The following is a 26131-nucleotide window of genomic DNA, read 5'->3' as shown; positions in this document are numbered from 1 at the left end:
GAGCAGTCCAAATGTTTGTCCTTGTGGCCGGACATTGGCTGGCGACCAGTCCAGGCTGTTTGTCAGTTAGCTGGGAGGGGCCCCAGCTCACTCGTGACCCTCACAAGGAGAGACTTCTTGTTTCTAGTTCATTATCTTATTTTGGATGCTTTTTGCTCTGCGGGAAGTGGATGGCCTCATGATGCCGTCAATGTAATCACTTGTACGTCATTTGTAGAATGACTTAATTTCAGCGTGCGCGTGCGAGCGGCAACGAGCGCGTGCATGTGGCCGCTGACGAGCTGATGACACGACGCCGAACGAGTTTGCTCCACGGACGCTGCGCTGCTCGCTGAAGGTAACTAATCAACCTCGAACAAAATTCGGATCATGAGTTGCCCGCAAAGTTATGGTGTTTTTTGTTGTTGTTTTTTTGCGTGACTGACATGACGCGTCACGTCGCCGTTAGCCGAGCTAGCTTGTGTTAGCATCATATCGATCGTATTCGACGGAGACATCATCCACACGGGATCTATTAATCTATTTAAAATGCACTTTTGGCAGCTGCCTTCGGGTTTTATGAGCTTTTTAACATTTTATTTAACACGCAGCCGCTCCTTTTAAGTTTCTGTACCTATGGCAGCCTTGAGCTGGTGTTAGCTTACAAGAGTTAAATGATTTGTTTTTGTCGTTTTTGCTCGCACTAACCACTGGCAGCTGCCTGCTTTTGGTGCAGAATCTGATTTTAGGGCTGATAAGGTGGTTGCTACTAGCGTGAGCTCCCTTCGGCTGTTGTCAAGCGCATGTGGTTTGTGTTTTAGCCTCTTTGGCTCGTGTTAGCAACCTTCAATACCCCAAAGCCATTTCGATCGTCTACCCCCAAAACAAAACCTTTCGACATCTGAAGTCAGAACAACACTGCATATACCAGGGCTGTCCAACCCTGGTCATCGAGGGCCGCTATCCTGCATGGTTTCCCTCCTCCAACACACCTGATTGAAATGATCAGTATCGTTATCGGGCTTCTGCAGAGCTTGCCGATGAGCTGATCATTGAATCATCTGTGTCGGAGGAGGGAAACATCGAAAACCTGCAGGATAGCGGCCCTCGATCATCGATTTGGTCACCCCTGGCATATACAGTACAGTATGTTGTTGTTGTACCTAGAAAAAAAGTGTCACGTTCATGATAACTACAGCTCGCTTTAGGAACAGCTCCCTGAAGCTCCTGAAAAAATGCTCATTGTTTGTATATTGGCTGCTAATCTAGCTGCGCATGAAGTCAAGAGGCAAATCAAGTTTATTTGTAAAGCACGTAATCGCAATAGCGTCTCAAAGAGCTTCACAGGCCCACAGTTGACAAAGATCTGCGACATTCTCTGATTTAAAACCCCCAACTGTGCAATGAAAAACACTAAGAAAATCGCATTTTGGGAATTAAGACGAAAAGGGACAATCACAGATGGACGAAACCCCCCTTCCATGTTGAGCTGGCTACAATGGATGCAGAGTGGGCAACATTTAGATCTTGTCTCGCTCGGTCGGTGCCAAATCCATATAGCAACAGCCTCAAATTCGCCCCCTCTTCAAGCAAGAAAAGTGGAGAGGAGAAGCAGTAATCAAAAGGCCAAAATTCAGGTGTTCAGGCACAGCAAGAAGGCAATCTGCATACTACATATGACTTAACTATATGCAAGAGTGTAAAAATGAGTCTTAAGAGGTGATTTAAATGCTCTAATTTCCGCCGGTAGGGCTTTCCAGAATGCTGTACAATATGCAGATTTATTTTTAGCTCATTGAGTCACCAAAAGAGCAGCACTTTGCAAACATCTGTTTTTGAGACCGAAGCGGCAAGATAGGAAAGTGCTCCACCACATAATATTCTTTGCGTTTCGAATGCCAGCTTCTCCTTTTGGATCCTTTCATAAGGCAGCGAGCACTCTCCTCTGCTGGACCCAGTCAGACGACGTCATACTTTTTTGGGCTTTTACATTTGTCAAAATGTTGACTAAAAATTGTTTGACTGTTTTTCTGTTTGCTTTAAAGTGGCATTAGTTCATATCTTGCAAAAATGTTGAAGTGCTCCTAGTTATCAGTACAAATGCTTTAAAACTGGCAGTTTAAAATGAATATTTAAAAAAATGATGATAATATTTGAGCACGGACATGTGAAAAAACATGTCGCGATCATCATCCAACCCTAGTTGAGCATAAAAAGGTTTGTTGTCGATGAAATATTGTGACTGCTGTTCATTTGGAACTTGTCCTTTTTTTTGAGTGCAGAAGATGAATGACATGAAAATGGAAGAACAACCAGAAGAAGAAAAGCTTGCTGAGTTGCTAGCTGAAGGTAACGCCGATGTTTTGTTGGAATGTGGAGGGAGTAGCGGTTATCACAGTGCTTCACAAACTTTTGGCATCACCCCAAAAAATAATTGGCTCTCAAAATACCACTGTAATGTGCAATGTTAAAATACAGTACCATAGTACATAAACCTAAGTGTTCATCAAAAGCAAGAGAAAATTGATACTTCAAAAGTTGTAATCTTACAAGAAAAAGGATGTCCTTTTCCGAGAATTAAGTCCAACTTTTATGCAAAAAACGTCCAGTTACCAAATCTCAATACAACCAAAATGGATTTGGCCAGTTGACACGCTCACGGACGAAAAAAACCCAAAACAAATCCTCTTTTATCTGACACTAAAATCGGAATACTACAAGCAATATCCGAAAAATGTGTGCCAAGAGACAGAAAACTCAAATTGAAACAACAAAGTCACAAGATGACTTGACCATCATTTATTTGTATTTCTTAGGAGAATAATGTCCAAATATTAGACCGAAATCACGTCAAATTTTGTGGCATCAACAATGTGTAGATTCCAAAACGAAAGTTGTAATATTATGAGGATAATCTCAACATGTCCATTTTTTTCAGGAAAATCAAGTGGTTTTATGACAAAAAAACAATTTCACAAGGATAAAGTTAAAATAGGAAAAAGGGAAAATGACATAAGCATGAAGTTGTAATGTTATGCCAAAAAGAGAACCTTTTAGAAAGGATAAAGTATGCCACTGAAACAATACAATTTTATTTATATAGCGCATTTCATAACAGCTGTAACAAAGCACTTTACAAACAATAATAAATAATAATAATAAACAATAAAAAGGCTATAATACACAAGTGTTGATCAATAAATTAACCTAAAACACTATATACAATTGACACCGGAAAAGAGCCGAAAATTTCAGGTCTGATCAAAAGCCAGAGAATAGAAGTGTGTCTTCAACCGGGTTTTAAAAGTGGACAGAAAGGGGGCGTGCCTAATATCCAAAAAGTTTAAAAAGTGAGCACTGCGCCCAAATTGAGCAACATTCTAGAAAGAACTACAAAACAAAATATTTCCTCCAGATTAAACGCAAACATCAAAACAACTGAACTGTATTTAGGCCGTGATTCTTTTTGCATAACACTAGAGAGAGCCCGTGTGCTACTAGTGCCACCCGTTGCCAATCACCGATGGAGGGCTTTACACGAAACGACCGGTCACCACAGCGCGGCCGTGCGCGTGCGTTTTCCCGCAGGCGACGTCCCGGCGGCGATGGCGGCGCCCCCCAAGCGGCGGCATCACTGCACGCTGTGCGAGCGCGACTTCTCGTGCCCGTCGCGCCTCTCCGACCACATGGCGGCGCACTTGGGCGAGAAGCCGCACGCCTGCGGCGTGTGCGGCAAGCGCTTCAGCAAGAAGATCAACGTCAAGGTGCACCAGCGCGTGCACACGGGCGAGAAGCCCTACGCCTGCCAGGACTGCGGCGCCCGCTACGCACAGCTGGGCTGCCTGCGCCGCCACCGCCTGCGACACGCCCCGCAGAAGCAGCACGTGTGCGACCAGTGCGGCCGCGCCTTCCTGCAGCGACGATACCTCCTGCAGGTTTGCCGCCCGCAAAAGCGTACGCTTCATCATCCGCAACTGGCCAAATGATCAATCTGCTGATCAGCCTCAAGTGAGGCTGCCGTCTTGGCGTTGAACAATTGAGCTGCGGACGTCTTCTGGGGGCCGGCAGACGCTCCGGAGTTGACGTGGCGCTGGTCCGGTTAAATGGGGTGCTGAGTTAAACGTAGTCATGCAATAACAAAGACGGCGAAAACAATACATTCATAACATATAGAACCGGTTCGAATGGCTTAGCCAGAAATCCTGTGTTGCATTGCGGCCAAATGTGGAAAGAATCTTCTTACGTCTTCTGCTGCTGTAAATAGTAAAAAATCCTTGCGGTGGCCGAAACTGCATGCAAAACTAGCAAAGCATTAGTTGCCGTGACGATTACTGCTACTTTTGTTTGGCAGTTGGCAAATACTTTTGGTGCGTTACCTTCACCTTCTTTAGTTTGGTAAAGAAGGTAGCCACCGTGGCTAACGCACCAAAAGTCTTTGCCAACCGTCAAAGGAAAGTCAAAGACGATTATTAGGGAATGGGAATTTTGTGCCAGTCTGAGCTCTCCTTTGTAGAAGGGGCATGTAACGGCCAAACGATGACCCCCCCCCCTTCCCCAAAAAGTGAAACTTAGAGTTTGAAAATACATTAAATATAGTTGTTCGTGGAATATGGGTTCATGATCGGGTACTTGCTAGTACGAGTGCACCGATCGAATCGGCCGCGATTGGGATTGGCGCCGCTTTCCTTAATTTTGTAATCGGCTGATCCCTTGATCCCGTGGTTGTTTTTGTTTTGTGTCCCTTGCGCAGCACCAACGCGTGCACACGGGCGAGCGTCCGTACGCCTGCGCGCTGTGCCCCAAGCGCTTCGCCTCCACGGCGGGCCGCTCGGAGCACCAGCGCACGCACTCGGGCGACGCCTACACCTGCGCCGTGTGCCGCAAGGTCTTCACCACGCCGTCGGCCTTCCGCGACCACGCCACGCTGCACACGGGCCGCAAGCCGCACCCGTGCTCCGTGTGCAGCAAAAGCTTCAACCGGCCCGGCCTGCTCCGCAAGCATCTGCAGAAACATCTGGAAGACGCCATGGTGAGTCGCCGCCGTGGGGCCGGGGGGTGTCGTCGGGCGGAGGCGGCGATACCGCCATGTTGGATGTGGCAAAGTGGGTGGACTGCAAACGTTGAAATGCGTCAGCCTCGTTCGTTTTCCACTCATGGTGCGCGCTTGGTGAGATTCATTTATTGAACTGTTTAAGCGAGAGTGATGAAGATGTCAATGAACGAGCGAGTCAGTCGGTGTAGGATCTGCCACATCCAATATGGCGGACGCGTTGACTTATTGCGGTGATCGTCCAACACTGTGGCGTCCTCCATTTAAACGTGACTAAAGGTGACGTCACCGTGCCGACAGGACGAAGAGCAGGACGGCGAGGAAGAGGAGCACTCGCAGGACGGGTCTTCGTTGCAAGGTGAGCTGCACCGTCGGCTTGGTATTTTTTCCTTTTTTTTTTTTTCCTTCATTGCCCTGTACTCGTGCATGTGAGATAAACAAACAGTATTTGATTCTATCCCTTGCTAACACTAAAGAAAAGAAAGAAGGGAAAAAAAACAAACAGTAAAAGTTGAAAACGTATTGTACTTAAAAGTGAAATAAAACTGAACTGTACTGGATGAAAACAAAGTTGAAGCCACGGCAACCCGATGCCGGCGTGGCCCACTTTGCCGTAACCCGTTTGTTCCCTCCCCAGCGGAGCGTTCGTTGCGTCTGAAGAAGAAGACGAAGAAGAAGAAGGTGCACGAGTGCGAGCTGTGCGGCCGCATCTTCTCCAGGCCGTACAAGCTGAAGGAGCACCTGGAGGTCCACGCCGCCACGCGGCTGCACGGCTGCTCGGTGTGCGGCAAAAGCTTCGCCAACGCCACCAACCTGAAGGCCCACGAGAAGATCCACACGGCCGAGCGGCCGCACCGCTGCCACGTCTGCGCCAAGTGCTTCCTCAGGCCCTACGAGTTGCGCAAGCACATCAAAACGCACGAGCGCCAGGATCTCCTGGACCTGCCCGCCGTACCCGCTCCGCCGCCGCCGCCATCTTCGCTCCCTGCCAACAGCGCCAACATGGTGGACGGAGACACGCAGCCTCAGGTGGAAGTAAGTCACGTCATCAAGTTTCTTAAGTCTCAGCGTTGAAAACTTTTTATCACTATTTTTTTTATTTTTTTATTTCAACACCCATTTTTTGTTCAACAGTGAAATGAAAGCAAAGCCCATCAGGGAAAAAAATGGCTGCCAAATGTAAACTTAATCTCTGAAAGTGACGAATATACTCTGAGTGGTCGATGCAAACAGTGAAGTTGGCTCACGACTCCATCCGGACGTCCTGGCGTAAAACGAGCGCGTATAATGTTTGGAGTGAAAACACCAACACGAGTTGTCAGTCAGTAAGAGTGGCAACGCAAGATGGCCGCCGTCTGGCTTCAGTCGCCAGGGGCCTCGTGATAGTCCTGTCATATAGACGGCCACGGATAAAAGCCACTGCCGGATGGTCGGCCATCTTGATGATGATGATGATGATGATGATGTCATCCTCAGATAAAGGAGGGGCTTCCCAAAAAGGAGCAGCGACCCGGTAACCGTGGCAACCAGGACGCCAGGGAGGAAGAGCAGGGCGAGGAGGAAGCGGTGAACGGTCTCATCAACTCTGATGGCGAAGAAGAAGACTGGAGCCCCGCCCTCATACGTACGCGGACCGCTCGCCGCCTCCAAGATCCTGCTCCTCATCTTCGTCTTTGTGTTTGTCCTCTTTATTTATTTTCTTGTCTTCATCAAGACGTTGATCTTTTTCCTCAACTGTCTTTGTCTTCATTCCATTTGTCCTTTTTATCTTGGTCTTGATGCTTTTTTTTTTTCTCTTCTCCCCGTCAATGGCTTTTTTCAGAATCGGACGGCACCACGATGTCGACGACGCGGACGAGAACGAGGGCGGCGGCGGCGGCGCGGTTGGACGGCGAGGACAAACGCGGCTACGTGTGCCCGGTGTGCGGCCGCGACTGCTTCAAGGCGTCGGCGCTGCAGAAGCACCTGCGCATCCACTCGGGCGAGCGACCCTTCCAGTGCGCCACCTGCAAGAAGACCTTCACGCAGCAGGTGCACCTGAAGGAGCACCGGCGCATCCACACGGGCGAGAAGCCCTACGCCTGCCCGCTCTGCGCCAAGACCTTCACCTTCTCCAGCGCGCTGCGCCGCCACCAGCGGCTGCACGGCGACGCGCGGCCCTTCGCCTGCCGCGTCTGCGCCAAGACCTTCAAGCAGGCCGCCTCGCTCAAGAGCCACATGCTGGTGCACTCGGACGTGCGCCACCACTGCCCCGTGTGCCACAAGGCCTTCAGCCGCCCGCTGGAGCTCAGCTACCACGTGGACGTGCACGACGCCAGCCGACCCTACTTCTGCCGCATCTGCCGCAAGAACTTCAGCGGGGCGCGCGCCTTCCGCAAGCACGTCAGGAGGCACCAGGCGCAGGAAGGCGCCCACGCCGCCGTCACTAGCACTACGGCCGCGGAGGATGTCGCGGCCGCCGAGGCGACGGCCGCCGAGGCGACGGCCGCTGGGGAGACGAGCCGAAGTGACGAAAAGTGCGAGTGACGCGCTGGGCGCCTCAAACGTCAACATTTCTTATCTTCAATAAAAGTCATCAGCATACCAGTATGTTGGTTTGTGTTTTTTTTTTTTTTTTTTTAATGAGAATATAAAAACCTGGTGTCGGTGATGTCATCTACCTCTTGAAATCCGAACCTTGGCTTGAAGCCCTGATTTGAAAGCCTTGTCTGTGTTGAAGCTTGAATGCATACAATTATAAACAGTCACCCTGCTAAAAACCCTATTCTGTCTTGATGCCCTACCTTGAAACCCTAACCACTGATTCAAACGTAAACTTCAATCCCTCATCCTGTCTTCCCGTGATGCAGGCTGTCAACCCTGATTTGCAACCCTACCATTGATGTGTGGAGCACGTAAAGTCCACCAGGGGGCGCTGCGGGCAGGCAGGCAGGACGCTCGGCCTCTTCTTGTGGGCGTGGCCACAGGCTGTTGAATTCATAAATGGGCGGCTGAAGCACAGCCACCAATAGACCGACGGACCGATCGATGGGCAGCATGCACAACACGACCGGAACGCACGAGTGGACACAGGTACGGCGGTGGGCGTGGCTTGCTTCTTGACTGACACATGGCGAAAGAAAACGTGCAAGCGAGGACTGTTTGTTTGGTTCTGTTTGAGCGCTCAGCGCAGCTGTCACTCAGAATGTGTGCGTGCGTGCGCGCGCGTGTGTGCAGGTTATGAGCGCGCTGCCGTGGATTCACGCCGTCACCGCTTTCATCAGGTGACTTGCGATTGCTCCGAATTGATTGTAACGCATTCATCGATTGCTTCCTTGCAATGACGTCGGATGCTGTCTGTGGTTCCGAGATGTTGATTCTCAACTTTTCACGCCAAGCAGCACCTAAAAAAAGACGTAGCGCCGCTACAACCAACATTGGAAATATTCATCAAAAGCCAGAGCGACTTCATTGTGATATTAACAGAATAGAATAACCAAAATTCTCATTTGACACTTCAAATGAGAAAGACATTTCAAAGAAAAGTATAAAGTAGCTTACTAAAATTGCTAAAATAAATGAAGTGAATAGGTACGATGCAAATTGGAAATTACAATTAGAAACACAGATTTTAAAAGACCTTAATCATTACTATGGGGGGAAACGCATTAAAAACAAAACGTAGTAAAAAAATAATAAATTAATCAAAAAATGATGTTAGGGTTTAAGCAATCAATTAGGTCGGGCCTGTGGGCAGTCGTACATTATGTACGCCAAGAGAAAGAAAACTCCAATTGCAACAAAAATAAAGTCGGAATGTTACACGACAAACATTTATAACTTATGAGAATAATGCCAAAATATCAAAACAAAGAAAATATTAATAACTTACCAGGGATAAAGTCAAATATTATGGAAACTGAAACCTTTCAGTTTTGAAACAATAACGTTGTAATATTAAAAGAAAAACTTCAACACTGTATTATGACAAAAAAGGCCATTTGGTTAAATTCAAAATATTACCCCAAAAAAGAGAAAATTACACAAGAATAGTGTTGTAATACTCCAAACATTTTAGAAGTAATTAACACTACAACATGTTGCAATTTAAACATCGGTACTATGCTTGAATTGAGGAAAATACAAATTAAAGTAAGTCAATAAAATGTGTTGAACAAAAAAGGTTAAAAAAAAAAAAAAAGTTTAAAAGCAAACATTTCCTAACACGACTAAAAGAATTCAATATATAGTTGTTGGCCGCGTCACTCAGCAGGCCTCGTTGTCATTGCAGCGCTTTGGGCTCCGCCTCCGTCCTCACCTGCGTGACGTCGCGGCGTCTGGGCGGGGCCGTGTCCGAGGTGAGCATCGAGGTTCGAAAGCGCGCGTGCGCCCGCAGGTTTGCCGACGTGACGTCACTGCTGTGTGGTTGCAGCCTCGCCCGCTCCTGCTGCTGGCCGTGTCCGACCTGCTGCTCGCACTCTGCGGCCTGCTAGGGGGCGCTCTACTCGCGCGCCACGCCGGCGCCCTCGCCTGCTACCGACTGCATGCGGCGCTACAGGTGCCAACCAAAAAAAGTGTACAGTATGTCTGTGTATATTTGTGCATGTGCCAACCGTGTACTGCACGGGTTTGTATTTGTGTGCGTGTGTTTTCATGAGCACAAAAGTGTGTGTTCATGTATGTGCAGTGTGTATGCGTGTGTGTGTGTGCCAGTCAGACAGCACCAACAAAAGCCTGTGTGACCCAAATGTTTTGTTGAGTGTCTGGCACAGGAAGTGTCACATTGTTGTCCGCCTGACATGTTTGCGTGTGTGTGTGTGTGTGTGTCAGGTTGTGTGCATGGCATCCTTCTTCTACACACTGAACTACATGTGGAATGTGTACGCTCGTCTGCGTCTTAACTTCTGGTGTGTCCCTCACCAGCTTCCTGCTCAGGTAGCACTTGCCCCCTCACACACACACGCACACACAAAACGGACAAAATGGGTACATTTTTACTCAGTGAACAAATGTAAAGACAGCGGACGAATTGTAATGTAGCTATTTTGAATTCCTCCTTGGTTTTGTCTGCGTAAACGTGTGTCATATTTGAAGTCCTTTTGTGATTTCAAATTGGAGGCCCAAATTGTAAGTTGGCAGCCTGCCACGTGCTGGCAGAGCCATCTGGTGCATTGCAGCAACATCATGAGTGGCATTAACAGCAAAGAGAGCTTGTGCCACATTTGGAAAAGAAGACAAAAAAAGAGAAAAGATGTTTTCACGGGAAAGGCAAATTAAGCAACGAAGCAAATAAGACTGGACAGTACATCTTAAAATGGAGTTAGCCTTTTCAGTATGTTGCAAAACATTAAACTGAAGATATTTTGGCATTAGAAGCATGAAAAATATTCATTTAGATCTAATCTTTTTTTTTTTTTTTTAGCTACAATTTCTACCTTTTCAATAACAACTGCCTGCCATCGAAATATTCTTATCAGTTAAATAAATTTCCTTGGGCTGTGTCTTCACCAGTATTGATCAAATGATATGCAAATGAGTTCCACTTGTTGCCGGCATCCATTTTGTTGACGTGCCATTTTCATCCACAGACTTCCAAGCGAGCCATCCCGACCGCCAACATGACAGCGTTGCTCTCCGGGTGAGTTTGAGCTCGTGAGCCCGTTAGCTTTTTAGCTTGTTAGCTTGTTAGCTTGTTAGCCTGTGACTTCGTGACGGGCTCACCTTGTGCGCTGACTCAGCATGGTCCCGCTTCTCCTGATGGCGCCCGTCTTCATCCAAGCACGCCTGGGCGGCTGCGCCAACAACTGCAGCGACACCTACAGGTGAGGAGGAGCACGCGTGTGCCGCCTGGCCTCACATGCGTGCGGCTTATTTGTTTTCACCGTGCGACGGCAGATGTCTGCTGATGCCCGTCGGTGTGCTTCCCGTCACCACCGAGCGACCAATCGGAGCCTGCCGCCTGCTGCGCGGCTACTGCGGCGCCGTCTTCCTCGTCGCCTTCGTCCTCACGCTCGTCGGCATGATGGTGAGCGCGTCATGTGATCTTACCTAGCACCCCGTGCTGATGTCTTCTAGTACCTTACACGTCAACGTGCGCCTCACACTAACATGACACGCTTCGGCAACACGTGCCACATCCCCGAGTAACATGACATGTTAGCATGTCAGGGCATGTGTTACCATGTACATGCTAACACATGACATTCTTACATGTCATCTTGACACGCTAACACAATGCGCTAACACTTCATGCGACTTGCTAAGGCTGCCATGTCACACACTAACACATCACGTGATTACGCTAGCATGTTAGTTGACATGCAAATGCGGCCCTTGATGTCACATGACACGCTATACCACTGTCATGTGGGACATTACACACAAGCACGTCATGTGACAGCCAAACATATTTCGTGACACGCTTACATTCCATGCTAGCATGCCAAATGGACACGCTAACACTTCAAGGGACATGCTAAGACCGCAATGTGGAAAAGGAGCACTTTTCAACGTGACACGCTAACATGCCAGGTAACACGTTTCCATGCATGACACGCTGACACTGTCACGTGGCGCTAACGCAGCTCCTTCCCGCCCCAGGTGCTCATGGGAAAATCCCGTCAGGTTTACCGGCGTGTGGTGACATCACACGGTTACCTTGGCAACCAGCAACGCGCGTCCTTCCGGGCGCTGGACTTGCGGATGCTGGCGTACTGCCTCACCTTTGCCCTCTGCTGGGGACCAAGTGAGTCCAAATGTTTCTTGTCCATCAATAGGACAAAAATCCCCAAATGGAATGAGCGTCTTCACAAAACAAAACACATTGCAAAGTCGCAAAACTTCCTTTGAGACACGCGTGTGTATATTGAAAGTAGGAACAATTTTGACTGATAACAACTGCCAATCAGTCAAATAAATCGTTTTTTTTCAAAAGTCTTTCCCGTTATTGATCTAATGCTCTGGAAATGACACGCGACTGTGTTGCACGTATGATGTCAGCCTGTTGATTGACCGTCAGCGCTGATGATGTCATGTTGTTGCATCAGCGGCTTCTTTGGTGGCCTTGCGCGCCATGAGGTCGTCGTCGGACGTCGTGGGCTTGTCCACTGTGGTCTTGTACGTCACGCAGGTGGGCGACCTTCACCAACATGGCAGCCACCGCCCACTTCAAAGCTCACCTGTGCGCGCGTGCGTGTGTCTGTGTGTGTGTGCGCGCGCGCGGCAGGCTGTCACATCGGCGTCGCCGGGCATCCTCCATTTTGCCGCGCTGGCGTGCGGGCGTGGCCCACAAGGACGGACTTTGGTGTGGCGCGAGGCCCACACGCAGACGCCGCTGCTGCGGGCGCAGAAGGGGACAGCGAGGAGCTACACAGCGTGAGGACGTCGCCCGCCGTCGCCCGCCGTCGCCCGCCGTCGCCCGCCGTCGCCGCTGACCGTTTCCTGCTGCTTCGTCCGCCGTGTCAGTTTTGTCGCCTTTTGATGACGTCAAGATCGGATGAGTACCACGTCTGGCCGTGTACGAAAGCAGTGCGGGTCACATTTGGAAATAACCCAAATTGCACTGTTGACATTGCGTGAACTTGATCGGCGCCACTGTTGCTGCGAGTGGGCTGGCCCGGCCCCTCGCCGGCCGCCACTCACATCATTCACTTGTTAGTTGTGAGAAGTTGTAAAAATGACGTTGAGTCTTATGAATCACGTGATCGCTAAAGATCTGATAAGCGTGAAAATACTTTTGAATTTCAAATGATGGCAAATTGAACACCATCCATTTGGATCCTTCTGGTGTGCTTGCCTTGCTTGGCCACATGAGGCAGTGCAGGATAGCCAAGACGGACAGAAATGCTGTTTGCTTTGGCGCTCTCATGATACCCACTTGATTTCCAGGCATCACAGTGTGGCTTGACCTGCCTGAGACTCAAGTGGGATTCACGAGACCTCAATTTCTCTCGGCTCATCAGAACGCCACGAACATTAGTCTGTCCATGCAGAGGATAAAGAATATATGACTGTCAGCGCACATGTTTTTCAAGCATGGCAACATAGATGGATGCTAATTGGCAGTAGTATTAAAGCTGTCAGACTGAAAAGCAAAGTGATTGTTTTTTGTAATACACAAAGTGTAGCTGTTTTTGTTTTGGAGTAAACAGTTCCAAGGTTCTTGTTTGACTTTTTGTCATCACGTGAGTTGAGTGCCAGCGCACAAGTTTGAGCTCGCGAGTCAAAGCCAAATTTCGGATCTTGAGAATCTCCTTTGTGGACTCACTCGTATGTCGAGGCAGCAGCGCAACCAAACTTGAACATTTTGCAATCGAGTGATGACGTTGCCTCCCAAGACGTGTCCAGACCAATCGATTGGTCGGCAACTAATCAATACTCAAATGAATTGGCAAGCGCATAGGGGAACATTTGCATGAAGAAGATTGCGCTGGATTCAAACACGACCTTCACCTTCCCAACACAAGTGAGCTCACTTGTGTTTTGTTTGCTGTTTTTCACGTGCCGACGCCACCTGACCGGACTACCCCCCCCCCCCCCCCCCTCCTGCCGACAACAAAGAACTTCCTGTTGAGTGAACCCGGCCAAGTTGTCGGCGACATGTCGCCCCCGCTGTCCCCCATTCAGCCCCCTCCCCTGCGTCAGCGCTAATGAGCACGCTGGCATTACGTCAGCCCCCTTCAAGCAACATGGCCGCCTTAGTGCCGCTCACGTTCACGTGCGTGTTACGTAATCTTCACGCGGATCCCGTAAGAGGTGCTTCCCGCCAAACAAACGCGGCGCGTGTCCATAGTAACTCTCTTTGCCGCCCATCCGATCGGCGTCTTTGAATGCACTTATGTGCCCCCTGGTGGCGTAGGGAGCACACGACACCACCCTTTTCCAAGAAATTGAAAATAATTCCACCAAAAAAATTACAACCCTAATTCTAAACCCGTAACCTTAGTTTAAAATCCTCCTATAAAACCGTAAACGTTGTTTGAAACCCCACTTTGAAACCCTAACACTAGTTAAAAAACCTATTTTAAAACCCCAAACCCTAAGGAACCTACTTTGAAACCCTAACCCTAGTTTTAAACCCTACTTTGAAACAGTAATCCTCCTTTTAAACCCCACTTTGAAACCCCAACCCTACTTTGAAACCTTAAATGTAGTTTAAAACCCTAGTTTAAAACCCTAACCCTAGTTTAAAACCCTTCTTTAAAACTCGAACACCATTTTAAAACCCTTCTTTGAAACCCTAACCTTATTTTAAAACCATGCTTTTAAACCCTAACCCTGGTATGAAACCCTACTTTGAAACCCTAACCCCATATTAAAACCCTTCTTTGAAACCCTAACCTTATTTTAAAACCATACTCTGAAACCCTAACCCTGGTATGAAACCCTACTTTGAAACCCTAACTACTTTGAAATGTTAACTCAAGTTTAAAACCCTACTTTGGAACCCTAACCCTAATTTAAAACCCTACTTTGAAACCATATCCCTTGTTTAAAACCCTACTTTGAAACCCTAACAAGTTCAAAACCCTACTTTGAAATCCTAATAGTAATTCTAAACCCTACTTTGAAACCCTAACCAATATTTGAAACCCTACTTTGAAACCCTAACCCTACTCGGAAAAACTGACATTAAACCCTAACCCTAGTTTAAAACCATATTTTCAAACCCTAACTCCATTTTAAAACCCTACTTTGAAACCCTAACCCCAGTTTGAAACCGTACTTTGAAACATAAACACAAGTTTAAAACCCTACTTTGGGACCCTAACCCTAATTTAAAACCCTACTTTGAAATCCTAATCATAATTCGAAACCCTGATCATAATTTGAAACCCTACTTTGAAACCCTAACCATAATTTGAAACCCTACTTTTAAACCCTAACTGTAATTTGAAACCCTACTTTGAAACCATAACCCTTGTTTAAAACCCTACTTTGAAACCCTAACAAGTTCAAAACCCTACTTTGAAATCCTAATAGTAATTCTAAACCCTACTTTGAAACCCTAACCAATATTTGAAACCCTACTTTGAAACCCTAACCCTACTCGGAAAAACTGACATTAAACTCTAACCCTAGTTTAAAACCCTATTTTCAAACCCTAACTCCATTTTAAAACCCTACTTTGAAACCCTAACCCCAGTTTGAAACCGTACTTTGAAACATAAACACAAGTTTAAAACCCTACTTTGGGACCCTAACCCTAATTTAAAACCCTACTTTGAAATCCTAATCATAATTCGAAACCCTGATCATAATTTGAAACCCTACTTTGAAACCCTAACCATAATTTGAAACCCTACTTTTAAACCCTAACTGTAATTTGAAACCCTACTTTGAAACCATAACCCTTGTTTAAAACCCTACTTTGAAACCCTAACAAGTTCAAAACCCTACTTTGAAATCCTAATAGTAATTCTAAACCCTACTTTGAAACCCTAACCAATATTTGAAACCCTACTTTGAAACCCTAACCCTACTCGGAAAAACTGACATTAAACTCTAACCCTAGTTTAAAACCCTACTTTGAAACCCTAACCCCATTTTAAAACCCTACTTTGAAATCCTAGCCCTAGTTTGAAACTGTACTTTGAAACACAAACCCGAGTTTAAAACCCTACTTTGGAACCCTAACTCTAATTTAAAACCCTACTTTGAGATCCGAATCATAATTTGAAACCCCATTTTGAAACCCTGATCATAATTTGAAACCCTACTTTGAAAACCTAACTGTAATTTGAAACCCTACTTTGAAACCCTAACCCCATTTTAAAACCCGAACCCTAACCCTTACCCCTAACCCTAACCCAAACCCTAGTTTGAAAGCATACTTCGCAACCCTAACCCTAATTTAAAACCCTACTTTGAAACCATAACCCTTGTTTAAAACCCTACATTGAAACCCGAACAAGTTTAAAATCCTACTTTGAAATCCTAATCATAGTTTGAAACCCTGCTTTAAAACCCCAACCGTAATTTGAAACCCTACTTTGAAACCCTAACCCTACTTAGAAAAAACGAAATTAAACCCTAATTCTAGTTTAAAACCCTACTTTAAAACCCTAACCCCATTTTAAAGCCCTACTTTGAAACCCTAACCCTAGTTTAAAACCCTACTTTGAACCATATCCCTTTTTTAAAACACTACTTTGAAACCCTAACCCCATTTTAAAACCCTAACCCTACCCCTAGTTTGAAAGCGTACTTCGGAACCCTAACCCTAATTCAAAACCCTACTTTGGAACCCTAACCCTAATTTAAAACCCTACTTTGAAATCCTAATCATAATTTGAAACCCTACTTTGAAACCCTGACCGTAATTTGAAACCCTACTTTGAAACCCTAACCCCATTATAAAACCCTAACCCTAACCCTAGCCCCTAACCCTAACCCTAATTTAAAACCCTACTTTAAAACCATAGCCCTTTTTTGAAACCCTACTTTGAAACCCTAACAACTTTAAAATCCTACTTTGAAACCCTAACCATAATTTGAAACCCTACTTTGAAACCCTAACCCCATTATATAACCCTAACCCTAGCCCTAACCCCTAACCCTAACCCTAACCCTAATTTAAAACCTTACTTTAAAACCATAACCCTTTTTTGAAACCCTACTTTGAAACCCGAACCATAATTTGAAACCCTACTTTGAAACCCTAACCCCACTTAGAAAAAACGAAATCAAACCCTAACCCTAATTTGAACCCTACTTTGGTACCCTAACCCTAATTTAAAACTCTACTTTGAAATCATAATCATAATTTGAAACCCTACTTTGAAACCCTAACCATAATTTGAAACCCTACTTTGAAACCCTAACCCCATTATAAAACCCTAACCCTAACCCCCTAACCCTAACCCAAACCCTAACCATAATTTGAAACCCTACTTTGAAATCCTAACCATAATTTCAAACCCTACTTTGAAACCCTAACCCTACTTAGAAAACCCGAAAGTAAACCCTGATTCTAGTTTAAAACCCTACTTTAAATCCCTAACCCCATTTTAAAACCCTACTTTGAAACCCTAACCCTAGTTTGAAACCCTACTTTGAAACCCTAACCATAATTTGAAACACTACTTTGAAACCCTAACCCCATTTTAAAACCCTAACCCTAACCCTAGTTTGAAAGCGTACTTTGGAACCCTAACCCTAATTTAAAACCCTACTTTGGAACCCTAACCCTAATTTGAAACCCTACTTTGAAACCCTGACCGTAATTTGAAACCCTACTTTGAAACCCTAACCCCATTATAAAACCCTAACCCTAACCCTAACTCCTAACCCTAACCCTAATTTAAAACCCTACTTTAAAACCATAGCCCTTTTTAAACCCTAACAACTTTAAAATCCTACTTTGAAACCCTAACCATAATTTGAAACCCTACTTTGAAACCCTAACCCCATTATAAACCCTAACCCTAACCCTAGCCCTAACCCCTAACCCTAACCCTAATTTAAAACCATAACCCTTTTTTGAAATCCTACTTTGAAACCCTAACAAGTTTAAAATCCTACTTTGAAACCCTAACCATAATTTGTAACCCTACTTTGAAACCCGAACCATAATTTGAAACCCTACTTTGAAACCCTAACCCCACTTAGAAAAAACGAAATCAAACCCTAACCCTAATTTAAAACCCTACTTTAAATCCCTAACCCTATTTTAAAACCCTACTTTGAAACCCTAACCCTAGTTTGAAACCCCATTTTGAAACCCTAACCATAATTTGAAACACTACTTTGAAACCCTAACCCCATTTTAAAACCCTAACCCTAACCCTAACCCTCACCCTAACCCTAGTTTGAAAGCGTACTTCGGAACCCTAACCCTAATTTAAAACCCTACTTTGGAACCCTAACCCTAATTTAAAACCCTACTTTGAAATCCTAATCATAATTTGAAACCCTACTTTGAAACCCTAACCCTAATTTAAAACCCTACTTTGGAATGCTAACCCGTTTTTGAAACCCTACTTTGAAACCCTAACAAGTTTAAAATCCTACTTTGAAACCCTAACCATAATTTGTAACCCTACTTTGAAACCCTAACCCTAATTTAAAACCCTACTTTAAATCCCTAACCCCATTTTAAAACCCAACTTTGAAACCCTAACCCTAGTTTGAAACCCTACTTTGAAACCCTAACCCTAGTTTAAAACCCTACTTTAAATCCCTAACCCCATTTTAAAACCCTCCTTTGAAACCCTAACCCTAGTTTGAAACCCTACTTTGAAACCCTAACCATAATTTGAAACACTACTTTGAAACCCTAACCCTATTTTAAAACCCTAACCCTAACCCTAACCCTAGTTTGAAAGCGTACTTTGAAACCCTAACCCTAATTTAAAACCCTACTTTGGAACCCTAACACTAATTTAAAACCCTACTTTGAAATCCTAATCATAATTTGAAACCCCACTTTGAAAACCTGATCATAATTTGAAACCCTACTTTGAAACCCTGACCGTAATTTGAAACCCTACTTTGAAACCCTAACCCATTGTAAAACCCTAACCCTAAACCCTAAACCCTAACCCTAATTTAAAACCCTACTTCAAAACCATAACCCTTTTTTGAAACCCTACTTTGAAACCCTAATAAGTTTAAAATCCTACTTTGAAACCCTAACCATAATTTGAAACCCTACTTTGAAACCCTAACCCCATTATAAAACCATAACCTTAACCCTAATTTAAAACCCTACTTTAAAACCATAACCCTTTTTTGAAACCCTACTTTGAAACCCTAACCCCATTATAAACCCTAACCCTAACCCTAATTTAAAACCTTACTTTAAAACCATAACCCTTTTTTGAAACCCTTCTTTGAAACCCTAACAAGTTTAAAATCCTACTTTGAAACCCTAACCCTAACCCTAACCCTAACCCTAGTTTGAAAGCGTACTTTGAAACCCTAACCCTAATTTAAAACCCTACTTTGGAACCCTAACACTAATTTAAAACCCTACTTTGAAATCCTAATCATAATTTGAAACCCCACTTTGAAAACCTGATCATAATTTGAAACCCTACTTTGAAACCCTGACCGTAATTTGAAACCCTACTTTGAAACCCTAACCCATTGTAAAACCCTAACCCTAAACCCTAAACCCTAACCCTAATTTAAAACCCTACTTCAAAACCATAACCCTTTTTTGAAACCCTACTTTGAAACCCTAATAAGTTTAAAATCCTACTTTGAAACCCTAACCATAATTTGAAACCCTACTTTGAAACCCTAACCCCATTATAAAACCATAACCCTAACCCTAATTTAAAATCCTACTTTAAAACCATAACCCTTTTTTGAAACCCTACTTTGAAACCCTAACCCCATTATAAACCCTAACCCTAACCCTAATTTAAAACCTTACTTTAAAACCATAACCCTTTTTTGAAACCCTTCTTTGAAACCCTAACAAGTTTAAAATCCTACTTTGAAACCCTAACCATAATTTGAAACCCTACTTTGAAACCCTAACCCTAACCCTAATTTAAATTTGAAACCCTACTTTGAAACCCTAACCCTAGTTTGAAACCCTACTTTGAAACCCTAACCATAATTTGAAACACTACTTTGAAACCCTAACCCCATTTTAAAACCCTAACCCTAACCCTACCCCTAGTTTGAAAGCGTACTTCGGAACCCTAACCCTAATTTAAAACCCTACTTTGAAACCATAACCCTTGTTTAAAACCTTACATTGAAACCCTAACAAGTTTAAAACTGTACTTTGAAATCCTAATCATAATTTGAAATCCTACTTTAAAACCCTAACCATGATTTGAAATGATATTGAATAATTCATCAAATAGAATTTTTAGAATCATCAAAAAAATGTTTACAAAGAAAGAGCAACAAATGTAAACTTTAACTTGTAAAAACATTTCATTATTTATTAGAGAGTAAAACATCATCAATCATGGAATCATTCAATAACTGATTAAATAGTACAAAATATGAAACAACAAATAAGAAATATTTGGGGACCTGGTAAAAAAAAAAAAACAACAGCAAAAAAACCGCACATGCGATGTCCGTCCGCCGGTCAGCCGTTAAGCGTCGGTGAGCGCGGCGTCCCAGCTGGCGAAGTGGGCGGAGTCACTGGCGCTGACGCCACCGATGGCGGGAAGGTAGGAAAGATGGAGGATGGGCAGCTGCAGCGACATGCGCCGACGCACGCTGAGCGCGCAAAACACAGAAAGCGACAGCAAGTGAAGTCCCGCTGAGGGTGACGTGACGACGTGTGACATGTGCGCTGCGAGAGGAAGTATGTGCGCGCGTGCGCTCACAGCTCAGGCGAGTTGACGTCTCTGTCGGTCATGTTGCGTGATGTCGCGCCGCTACTTCCTGTCCGCCGCTCCGCTCGCCCCTCGTCACACAGCTGTGTGCTTAGCGTGTGGATTTGCGCATCCAGCTGACCCAGCGCGCACGCACACGCATGCAAACACACGTCACTTCCTGTTTGTCCACCACAACGCCGCCATCCATCTTTGCTACCTCACCTCAATACTTTGAAGCTGCAGCTGCCGGTGAAGTTTCTCCCGGGCCCCGCCCCCCTCCGCCGCCGCCGGCCGGCCAACGTCGGCGCCCGAGTCGACGAGCTGCGGACAAATCCGTCGATGGAACGATTCGCATGAAAACGGACGGCAAACCTTTTGTGGCGCTCACCCGGCCTCGGAACGCGACGGCGACGACGACGATGTCGCAGGCGAGCAGCGGGATGTTGAGCGCGCAGAAGTCCAGCGAAGGATTGCGGGAAAGCAGGGGCTGCGCCGTGGCCGCCCACGTGCTCGCCCACCACACGCAGGCGGCGCCCACGCGGGTCCACCACGCACGCGCGCCGCCATTGTCGCCGGGCAGCAGCCAGGACAGCAAACAGCCGCACGCCTGCGACGCGCACAACTCACTGACTGCGGTTTTTCACCCGTGTGTAAATATGCATATGCGTGCGTACACGTATGTGTGTATAGTACTGTATATGTATATGAGGACCGCGTGCGTGCGTGCGGCTGCACCATGAGCGGCGCTTTGTACGCGTAGATGGCAGCGGTCCAGGCATCCATATCGTTGCCGCTGCAGCGTTGGGACGCGGTCCACGTGACGACGTCCGGGCGGGCCGAGACGCTCTGAAAAAGGGGCCGGCCGACCGACATTTTGAGGCGCTTTGACGCGAGGCCGCGCCGAGCAAACAAAAGTACCGACCTGCGGCCCATGTCGCATTTCGACCCGGCCGAGAGGCGCCAGCGCCTGCCAGGCCGAGAGGAGGAGCGCGTCCGCCGAGGTCAAGACCAAGGCCAGGCGGAAGGCGGACGGAACCTCGGCGCCGGCCGACAAACGGCGCCACGTCTGGGCCAAGAACCACGTCGACGCCAGACTGTGAGACGCCACCAGCAGACACGCGCGCAGCTGCAAACAAAAACAAACGAACAAAAGTGTCAAAAGCAGGTCCGGAAAGTGAAAAGTGCCACAGGTTAGATTGAGCCGCAGGTGCTTCGTGTTTCGTGCTTCTACTCAAGTGGTACGTAAACAAGCTCCCGGTGCACCTGTGGAAAACTTTCTGAACCTGCATTTGACACCTCGGCAAAAAACAAAACACACAAAACAGACAATAAACTCAGGCAAACACACCGACAAACAACAAGGACAACACGCAAATAACAACAAACACATGACAATGACAAGATTGAACAAAATCTCACAAACAAAAAAGAAAAAAGACGTCAACAATGACAAAGGTCAAAGGTCAAAGAAGCTTCAAGTTGTCAGAAGTATCAAAGAGGCCAAACACGCAAAAAAATGTCAAACATCCGTTAAACATGAAAGCTGTCAAACGTTCTCAATCACGTCAAACACGTCAAAGATGGCAAACATGTTCAAGATATCAAACACGACATGGCAAACATTTCAAAGACGTCAGAAACATGCTAAACGTCGTCAACCATGTCAAAGATGCGAAAGCTGCACAGACCGAGCAGAGCGCGCGCGTCGTCTCCGGGGCCAGAACGTCGTCATCGGGGCCGGCGGCCATCACGGAGGCGGCCGAGAGGAAGACGGCCGTTAGCATCATCCGCGGCGTTTCCCGGGCACGCGCCGCCGAGCGCCGCACGCCGGCCACCGCGCACGAGATGGCGGCCGTCGCCGCCGCGGCCGCCGACAGGCCGCCGTAGACCAGGAGGCTGACGCGGCGCCGCTCCACGCGCTCTTCCGGGCCGTCTTTGGGCGCCGAAGAACCTGCACAAGCCGGAGAAACGCTCGTCGTCAAGGCGCGGACGCGAGGCCGCCGCCGCCGCTGGCCGCGTTGGTCACCTTTGAACTTGAGAAGACGCTCGGACACTCGCAGCTCGTGCGTCTTCGTGTCCAGCTGGCCCACCAACACGCCGGCCGAGCCTGACGGCAAACGCGTACGCTCGACAGTCACGTCATGCTAGCGCGCATGTTGAAAATCACGTCAACGTGTGAACACGCATGTCGACACGATCCACCGCACGCGCACCTTGAGTCTGAATGACGTGGACGGCGGAGCTTCGTCGGCCGTGTTGAAAGGAAACGGTCCCCTGAGAAAGAGATGATGATGTCATCACAGTCACATGACCCGCCCCTCCCCCATCTCCTCACCGTGACGCCTTCAAAGCGGGTGCGCGCGAGGGCGTCCCTCAGGGCGCGGGTCTCTTCCCCCTCGCTGACCTTGGCATTTCTGCTGAATTTTTGCCGCCGCTTGAGCGCCTCCGTCAGGTCACTCAGAGCTTTGGCCGCCGCCCACACGGCGTCGTAGGCCAAGGCGCGGCGGGGGCTGGCCCGGACCCCCGGCCGGCGTCGGACCTCCCGCAGGTACGCCCGCTCGAAATCTTCTGGAGTCTGTGAACACGTGCGCGACGGCGGCCTTTTAGGATTTGTTTAACCCGGCAACAGAGAGGACAATCGTCCCCGATATCAGCCGACATCAATTTTCCGATTTGACTGGCAACCGACCCGTCCGGAAACTCCCGGCGCGTCCGAGCGGCTCACACGCATGACGGGCAGCCAGATGGCGCCGTCGGCCGCCGCCGTGATGTCGTCGGACGTGCAGCCGGGAGCCTGAAACCTTGACCTCCATCTTGGCTCTCCTCCCGCCACGATCCACTGATGGCGGGCGCCAAACATCTTCAGCCTGGAGGCCTGAACACGCCGTCGACACGCCGCTGACAAGCGCCGGTGATCATGTCATCATCACGTCATCATCACGGTCAACTTACGCAGCAGAAGACGGGGGCGAGGGAACCTTCATCGGCTTGTGTGAGGACGATGATGACGGCGCGCACATCGCGTTCCTGTGGAATGGCTTGGAACTTGATGATGTCACGTAACATATGGTAAACACGTACGTGGCCTAACGGGAACGTGGCGGTGTTGTTGTCCTAACTTTAGAGCGCCGCCTTCGCTTACAAAACGACAACACATCATGGAGTCGAGGTACAGGACGGAACTTGTCGTCCGTTGGCGTAACATGACGATGAGCAACGTTGCTTATCGCTGGCGTCGGGCCAAACGCTTCATGTCACACTTTGCTACAATTCCATTTTTTTCCACAGAGCGGTCGGTCGGACAGTCCGCACGTGTGGCTGTGATTTATTTGCCGGCTCCCAAGTGCTCGATGAACAAACGTGCCGTTTTGCCGAAGGCGCACCTTCATGTCCGCGAGGCCGCCGCAGTCGTGGTCCGGGAGCGTCGTCACGGAAACCGGACGGACGTCGGCCGTCGCCATGCGACTCCTCAGGTCCTCGGTCATCTAAGCGAGAACAGGTCAAAGGCCGCGTCAGCGGGACACTTTGGGCCTCTGCGCATTTTGTGAAGAGAATTGCGAAATCTGTTTCGAAATACATTTGACATATTTGACGATAATTGTGACAATGGGCAAAAACCGAACTGCGGCGTGTAGCACGCCAATGCGTAGCTCGAATTCTTTGCCTGTAACAGGCAGGTGCGGGAGGACAATCAACAATCTCCGGTAAAAACACAAAACATTTGCACACAAGTGCAAAAAAGAACGAAGCAAAATATGAGGTCTTACTTAGCTCACGCTCAGAAACAAGTACAGGCACGACATCGGTTCTAGCCGAGCGATGGCGGGTAGCCTGACCTGGGCGTTCTCGCACCATCCCGCCACACCGGGGCGCCACTTACCTCCGAGGACGACTCTCCGGCCAACAGGCCCACGCGCGTCCAGGCGTAGCGTCGCAGCAGCTTGACGGCCGCCAGATTGACGGTTCGACCCGATGGCGCCACGCTGAACACGTTCCCGTACCGTTTCCCGCCGGACAGCCGGGACGCCTCGTCGCCGTAAGACACCTGGACGGGAAGTGACACGCTGAGACGCGACGACGACTCCGCAGCTCCTCCGGCCGGCCGTCACGCGCCCGACCCGGACAACAAACAAAAAAAAAGGACCTGAACCATCCGGAGAGCCGGCAGAGCGCCAGCTAGCCGTGCCGCCACCGAAGGACACGCCCCTCCGAGCAGGAGCAGGTACTTTGGCCCCGCCCACATTGCGTCGAAGAGCGATTTGAGGGACGATGACAGATCGCACTAAAACAAAGGTAAACAAAAGACGCCGGCCATCAAATGCTGACACGTTGACCACAATGATGTCAACGTATGAACGCGTATGGTCAGGTCGACATTTATGTTAGCACACAAACATGCGTAGTCAACAATCGCATCAACAGAAACACATATGATCAACAATCTAGTGAACATATGTTCACATGTGAACACAGGCAGTCGATGATCATGTTGACACACATCGTCATGCCAATATTCATGTGATCACGTGTGGCCAAGAATCATCGTAACACACGAACGCACATGGTTAGCAATCACATCAACGTGAACATACAAGGTCAACCATCACACGATCACCGGTGGCCAAAACTCAAGAACATGCATGGTCAACCATCACGTGAACACATACGGTAGCAATGTTCATGTGGACACGTGTGGTCAACAGTCATGTCAACACATGAACAGGCATGGTCAACAATCACAAGAGCCACGCGCAGTCAACAATCATGACCACAGCCAACATGCACGGTCAACAATCACCGCCACATGATGACACGGATGGCGCCCCCAACCTGTGCGTGTATGACGTGCAGTTGCATGCCGTAATCCCCAAGGGGCGCCGCTTGTCTCTCAAGGTCCTCGAGAGCCATGCGGACGGCCAGCTTCAGGCCGGCACTGGCGTTGGCCCCGCCCCCTCCGGAAGGCTCTGGAAGCATCCACAGGACGGGAAGCGGGTGACGGGTGATCGCCGGAGGCGGCACCGAGTTTGCCGGCGCGCCGCACAGGACAACCAGGACCCCGAGGGCCCGAAGGAGCCGCCGATGGAGCGGCATCCCGGGCGAGTGAGCGCGTCCTCCCTGCTGGCTCGACGACTTCAACAGAGGATCAAAGGATCAGGATGCGGATCAGTGCCGTCACCGTGGCAACGCCTCACACTACCACCTGGGCCTCTTCACTGGACATTTTGAAAAAGATTTGCTATTCCTGTAAAAGCAGATTTTTTTCTTTTTTTCTTGTATTACCTGTGAAACAGTCTTACTCTGTACTTTGTTGATGTGTTGAAGCGGAAGTCAACCCAAACCTATTTTTTTAAGAATATGTTCTATGCAGGCCCACTAGTTGAAACACAACATTCTGATTAATATTGTGTTTGTGGAATATGAGTTAAGAAACAACATTAGCATGCTGGATGGCAACCGCTTAGCAGTATTTACCACGTTTAAATTTGCAAGTTGACATGGACCCAGTTAGCTGCATTAGCATGCCAACATTTACATGTTCGGTGGGAACCGCTTAGCTAAATTAGAATGTCGACATTAGCATGTTTACCTGGAACTGGTTAGCAGCATAAGCATGTTGACAATAGCATGTTAACATCGATTCAGGTCGATGCATGAGCGCGTCAAAATTACCATGTTGATGAGGAACCAGCTAGCTACATTAGCATGTTGACATTGAACCTGTGAGCTTCATTAGCATTTTGGGTGGGAATATGTTAGCAAAATCAGAATGTTGACATTAGCATGATGACCTGACATTAGCATGTTGACCTGAAACTGGTTAAGTACATTATCA

General features: G+C 47.6%; 3 protein-coding genes across 10 annotated transcripts; 2 read left to right on the top strand and 1 right to left on the bottom strand.

Annotated features, from left to right (window-relative positions):
- Positions 1-53: 53 nt before the first annotated feature.
- On the top strand, positions 54-7618 carry LOC147143058 (uncharacterized). Of its 4 annotated transcripts, none has more exons than XM_086037737.1 (8): positions 54-337; positions 2262-2328; positions 3568-3914; positions 4730-5008; positions 5309-5387; positions 5667-6064; positions 6506-6653; positions 6852-7615. In XM_086037737.1, exons 2-8 carry the CDS (start codon positions 2265-2267, stop codon positions 7553-7555), a joined length of 2019 nt encoding a protein of 672 aa, XP_085893863.1. In that variant the 5' UTR covers positions 54-337; positions 2262-2264; the 3' UTR covers positions 7556-7615. The 4 variants fall into 4 exon arrangements, with proteins under 4 accessions (XP_085893863.1, XP_085893864.1, XP_085893861.1 ...); XM_086037738.1 differs by lacking the exon at positions 54-337 and adding an exon at positions 1026-1125; XM_086037735.1 differs by lacking the exon at positions 54-337 and adding an exon at positions 1132-1616 and having other exon boundaries at positions 6852-7618.
- Positions 7619-7884: 266 nt separating this feature from the next.
- tmem116 (transmembrane protein 116) lies at positions 7885-13168 on the top strand. Of its 5 annotated transcripts, none has more exons than XM_086037741.1 (12): positions 7885-8101; positions 8246-8292; positions 9300-9366; positions 9441-9566; positions 9839-9943; positions 10597-10646; positions 10747-10830; positions 10904-11033; positions 11609-11753; positions 12055-12124; positions 12234-12382; positions 12905-13168. In XM_086037741.1, the coding sequence occupies exons 1-12, from the start codon at positions 8057-8059 to the stop codon at positions 13015-13017; spliced, it is 1131 nt and encodes a 376-aa protein (XP_085893867.1). In that variant the 5' UTR covers positions 7885-8056; the 3' UTR covers positions 13018-13168. The 5 variants fall into 5 exon arrangements, with proteins under 5 accessions (XP_085893867.1, XP_085893870.1, XP_085893871.1 ...); XM_086037744.1 differs by having other exon boundaries at positions 12055-12137; XM_086037745.1 differs by lacking the exon at positions 9839-9943.
- A 6837-nt stretch (positions 13169-20005) lies between these two features.
- LOC147143056 (gamma-aminobutyric acid type B receptor subunit 2-like) lies at positions 20006-25570 on the bottom strand. Its single transcript, XM_086037786.1, is given in 16 exon segments — positions 20006-20197; positions 20308-20432; positions 20521-20619; positions 20687-20905; positions 21034-21162; positions 21164-21424; positions 21987-22249; positions 22325-22405; positions 22512-22572; positions 22634-22873; positions 22988-23173; positions 23251-23325; positions 23682-23783; positions 24179-24343; positions 24443-24580; positions 25129-25570. Coding segments are annotated over 16 exon segments (2532 nt in total). The 5' UTR covers positions 25390-25570; the 3' UTR covers positions 20006-20070.
- Positions 25571-26131: the final 561 nt, after the last annotated feature.

Source organism: Filicampus tigris, chromosome 8 (assembly GCF_054856515.1).
Source record: "Filicampus tigris isolate MCC_2025a chromosome 8, RoL_Ftig_1.0, whole genome shotgun sequence".
Classification (NCBI taxonomy): Eukaryota; Metazoa; Chordata; class Actinopteri; order Syngnathiformes; family Syngnathidae; genus Filicampus; species Filicampus tigris.
Note: the sequence above shows the minus strand (reverse complement) of the source record. Positions and strands in the feature narration are given on the sequence as shown.

What these genes read in the sequence shown, in the direction of transcription:
- LOC147143058 (XM_086037735.1), top strand. Translation starts at nt 1,383, where the DNA reads ATGAAAAACACTAAGAAAATCGCATTTTGGGAATTAAGACGAAAAGGG. An exon ending in TGCTGAGTTGCTAGCTGAAG is followed by an intron (nt 2,329 to 3,567) that starts GTAACGCCGATG and finishes GTTTTCCCGCAG; the next exon opens with GCGACGTCCCGGCGGCGATG. An exon ending in AGCGACGATACCTCCTGCAG is followed by an intron (nt 3,915 to 4,729) that starts GTTTGCCGCCCG and finishes TCCCTTGCGCAG; the next exon opens with CACCAACGCGTGCACACGGG.
- tmem116 (XM_086037741.1), top strand. Translation starts at nt 8,057, where the DNA reads ATGGGCAGCATGCACAACACGACCGGAACGCACGAGTGGACACAG. An exon ending in ATGACAGCGTTGCTCTCCGG is followed by an intron (nt 10,647 to 10,746) that starts GTGAGTTTGAGC and finishes GCGCTGACTCAG; the next exon opens with CATGGTCCCGCTTCTCCTGA. An exon ending in ACAGCGAGGAGCTACACAGC is followed by an intron (nt 12,383 to 12,904) that starts GTGAGGACGTCG and finishes CAGGCATCACAG; the next exon opens with TGTGGCTTGACCTGCCTGAG.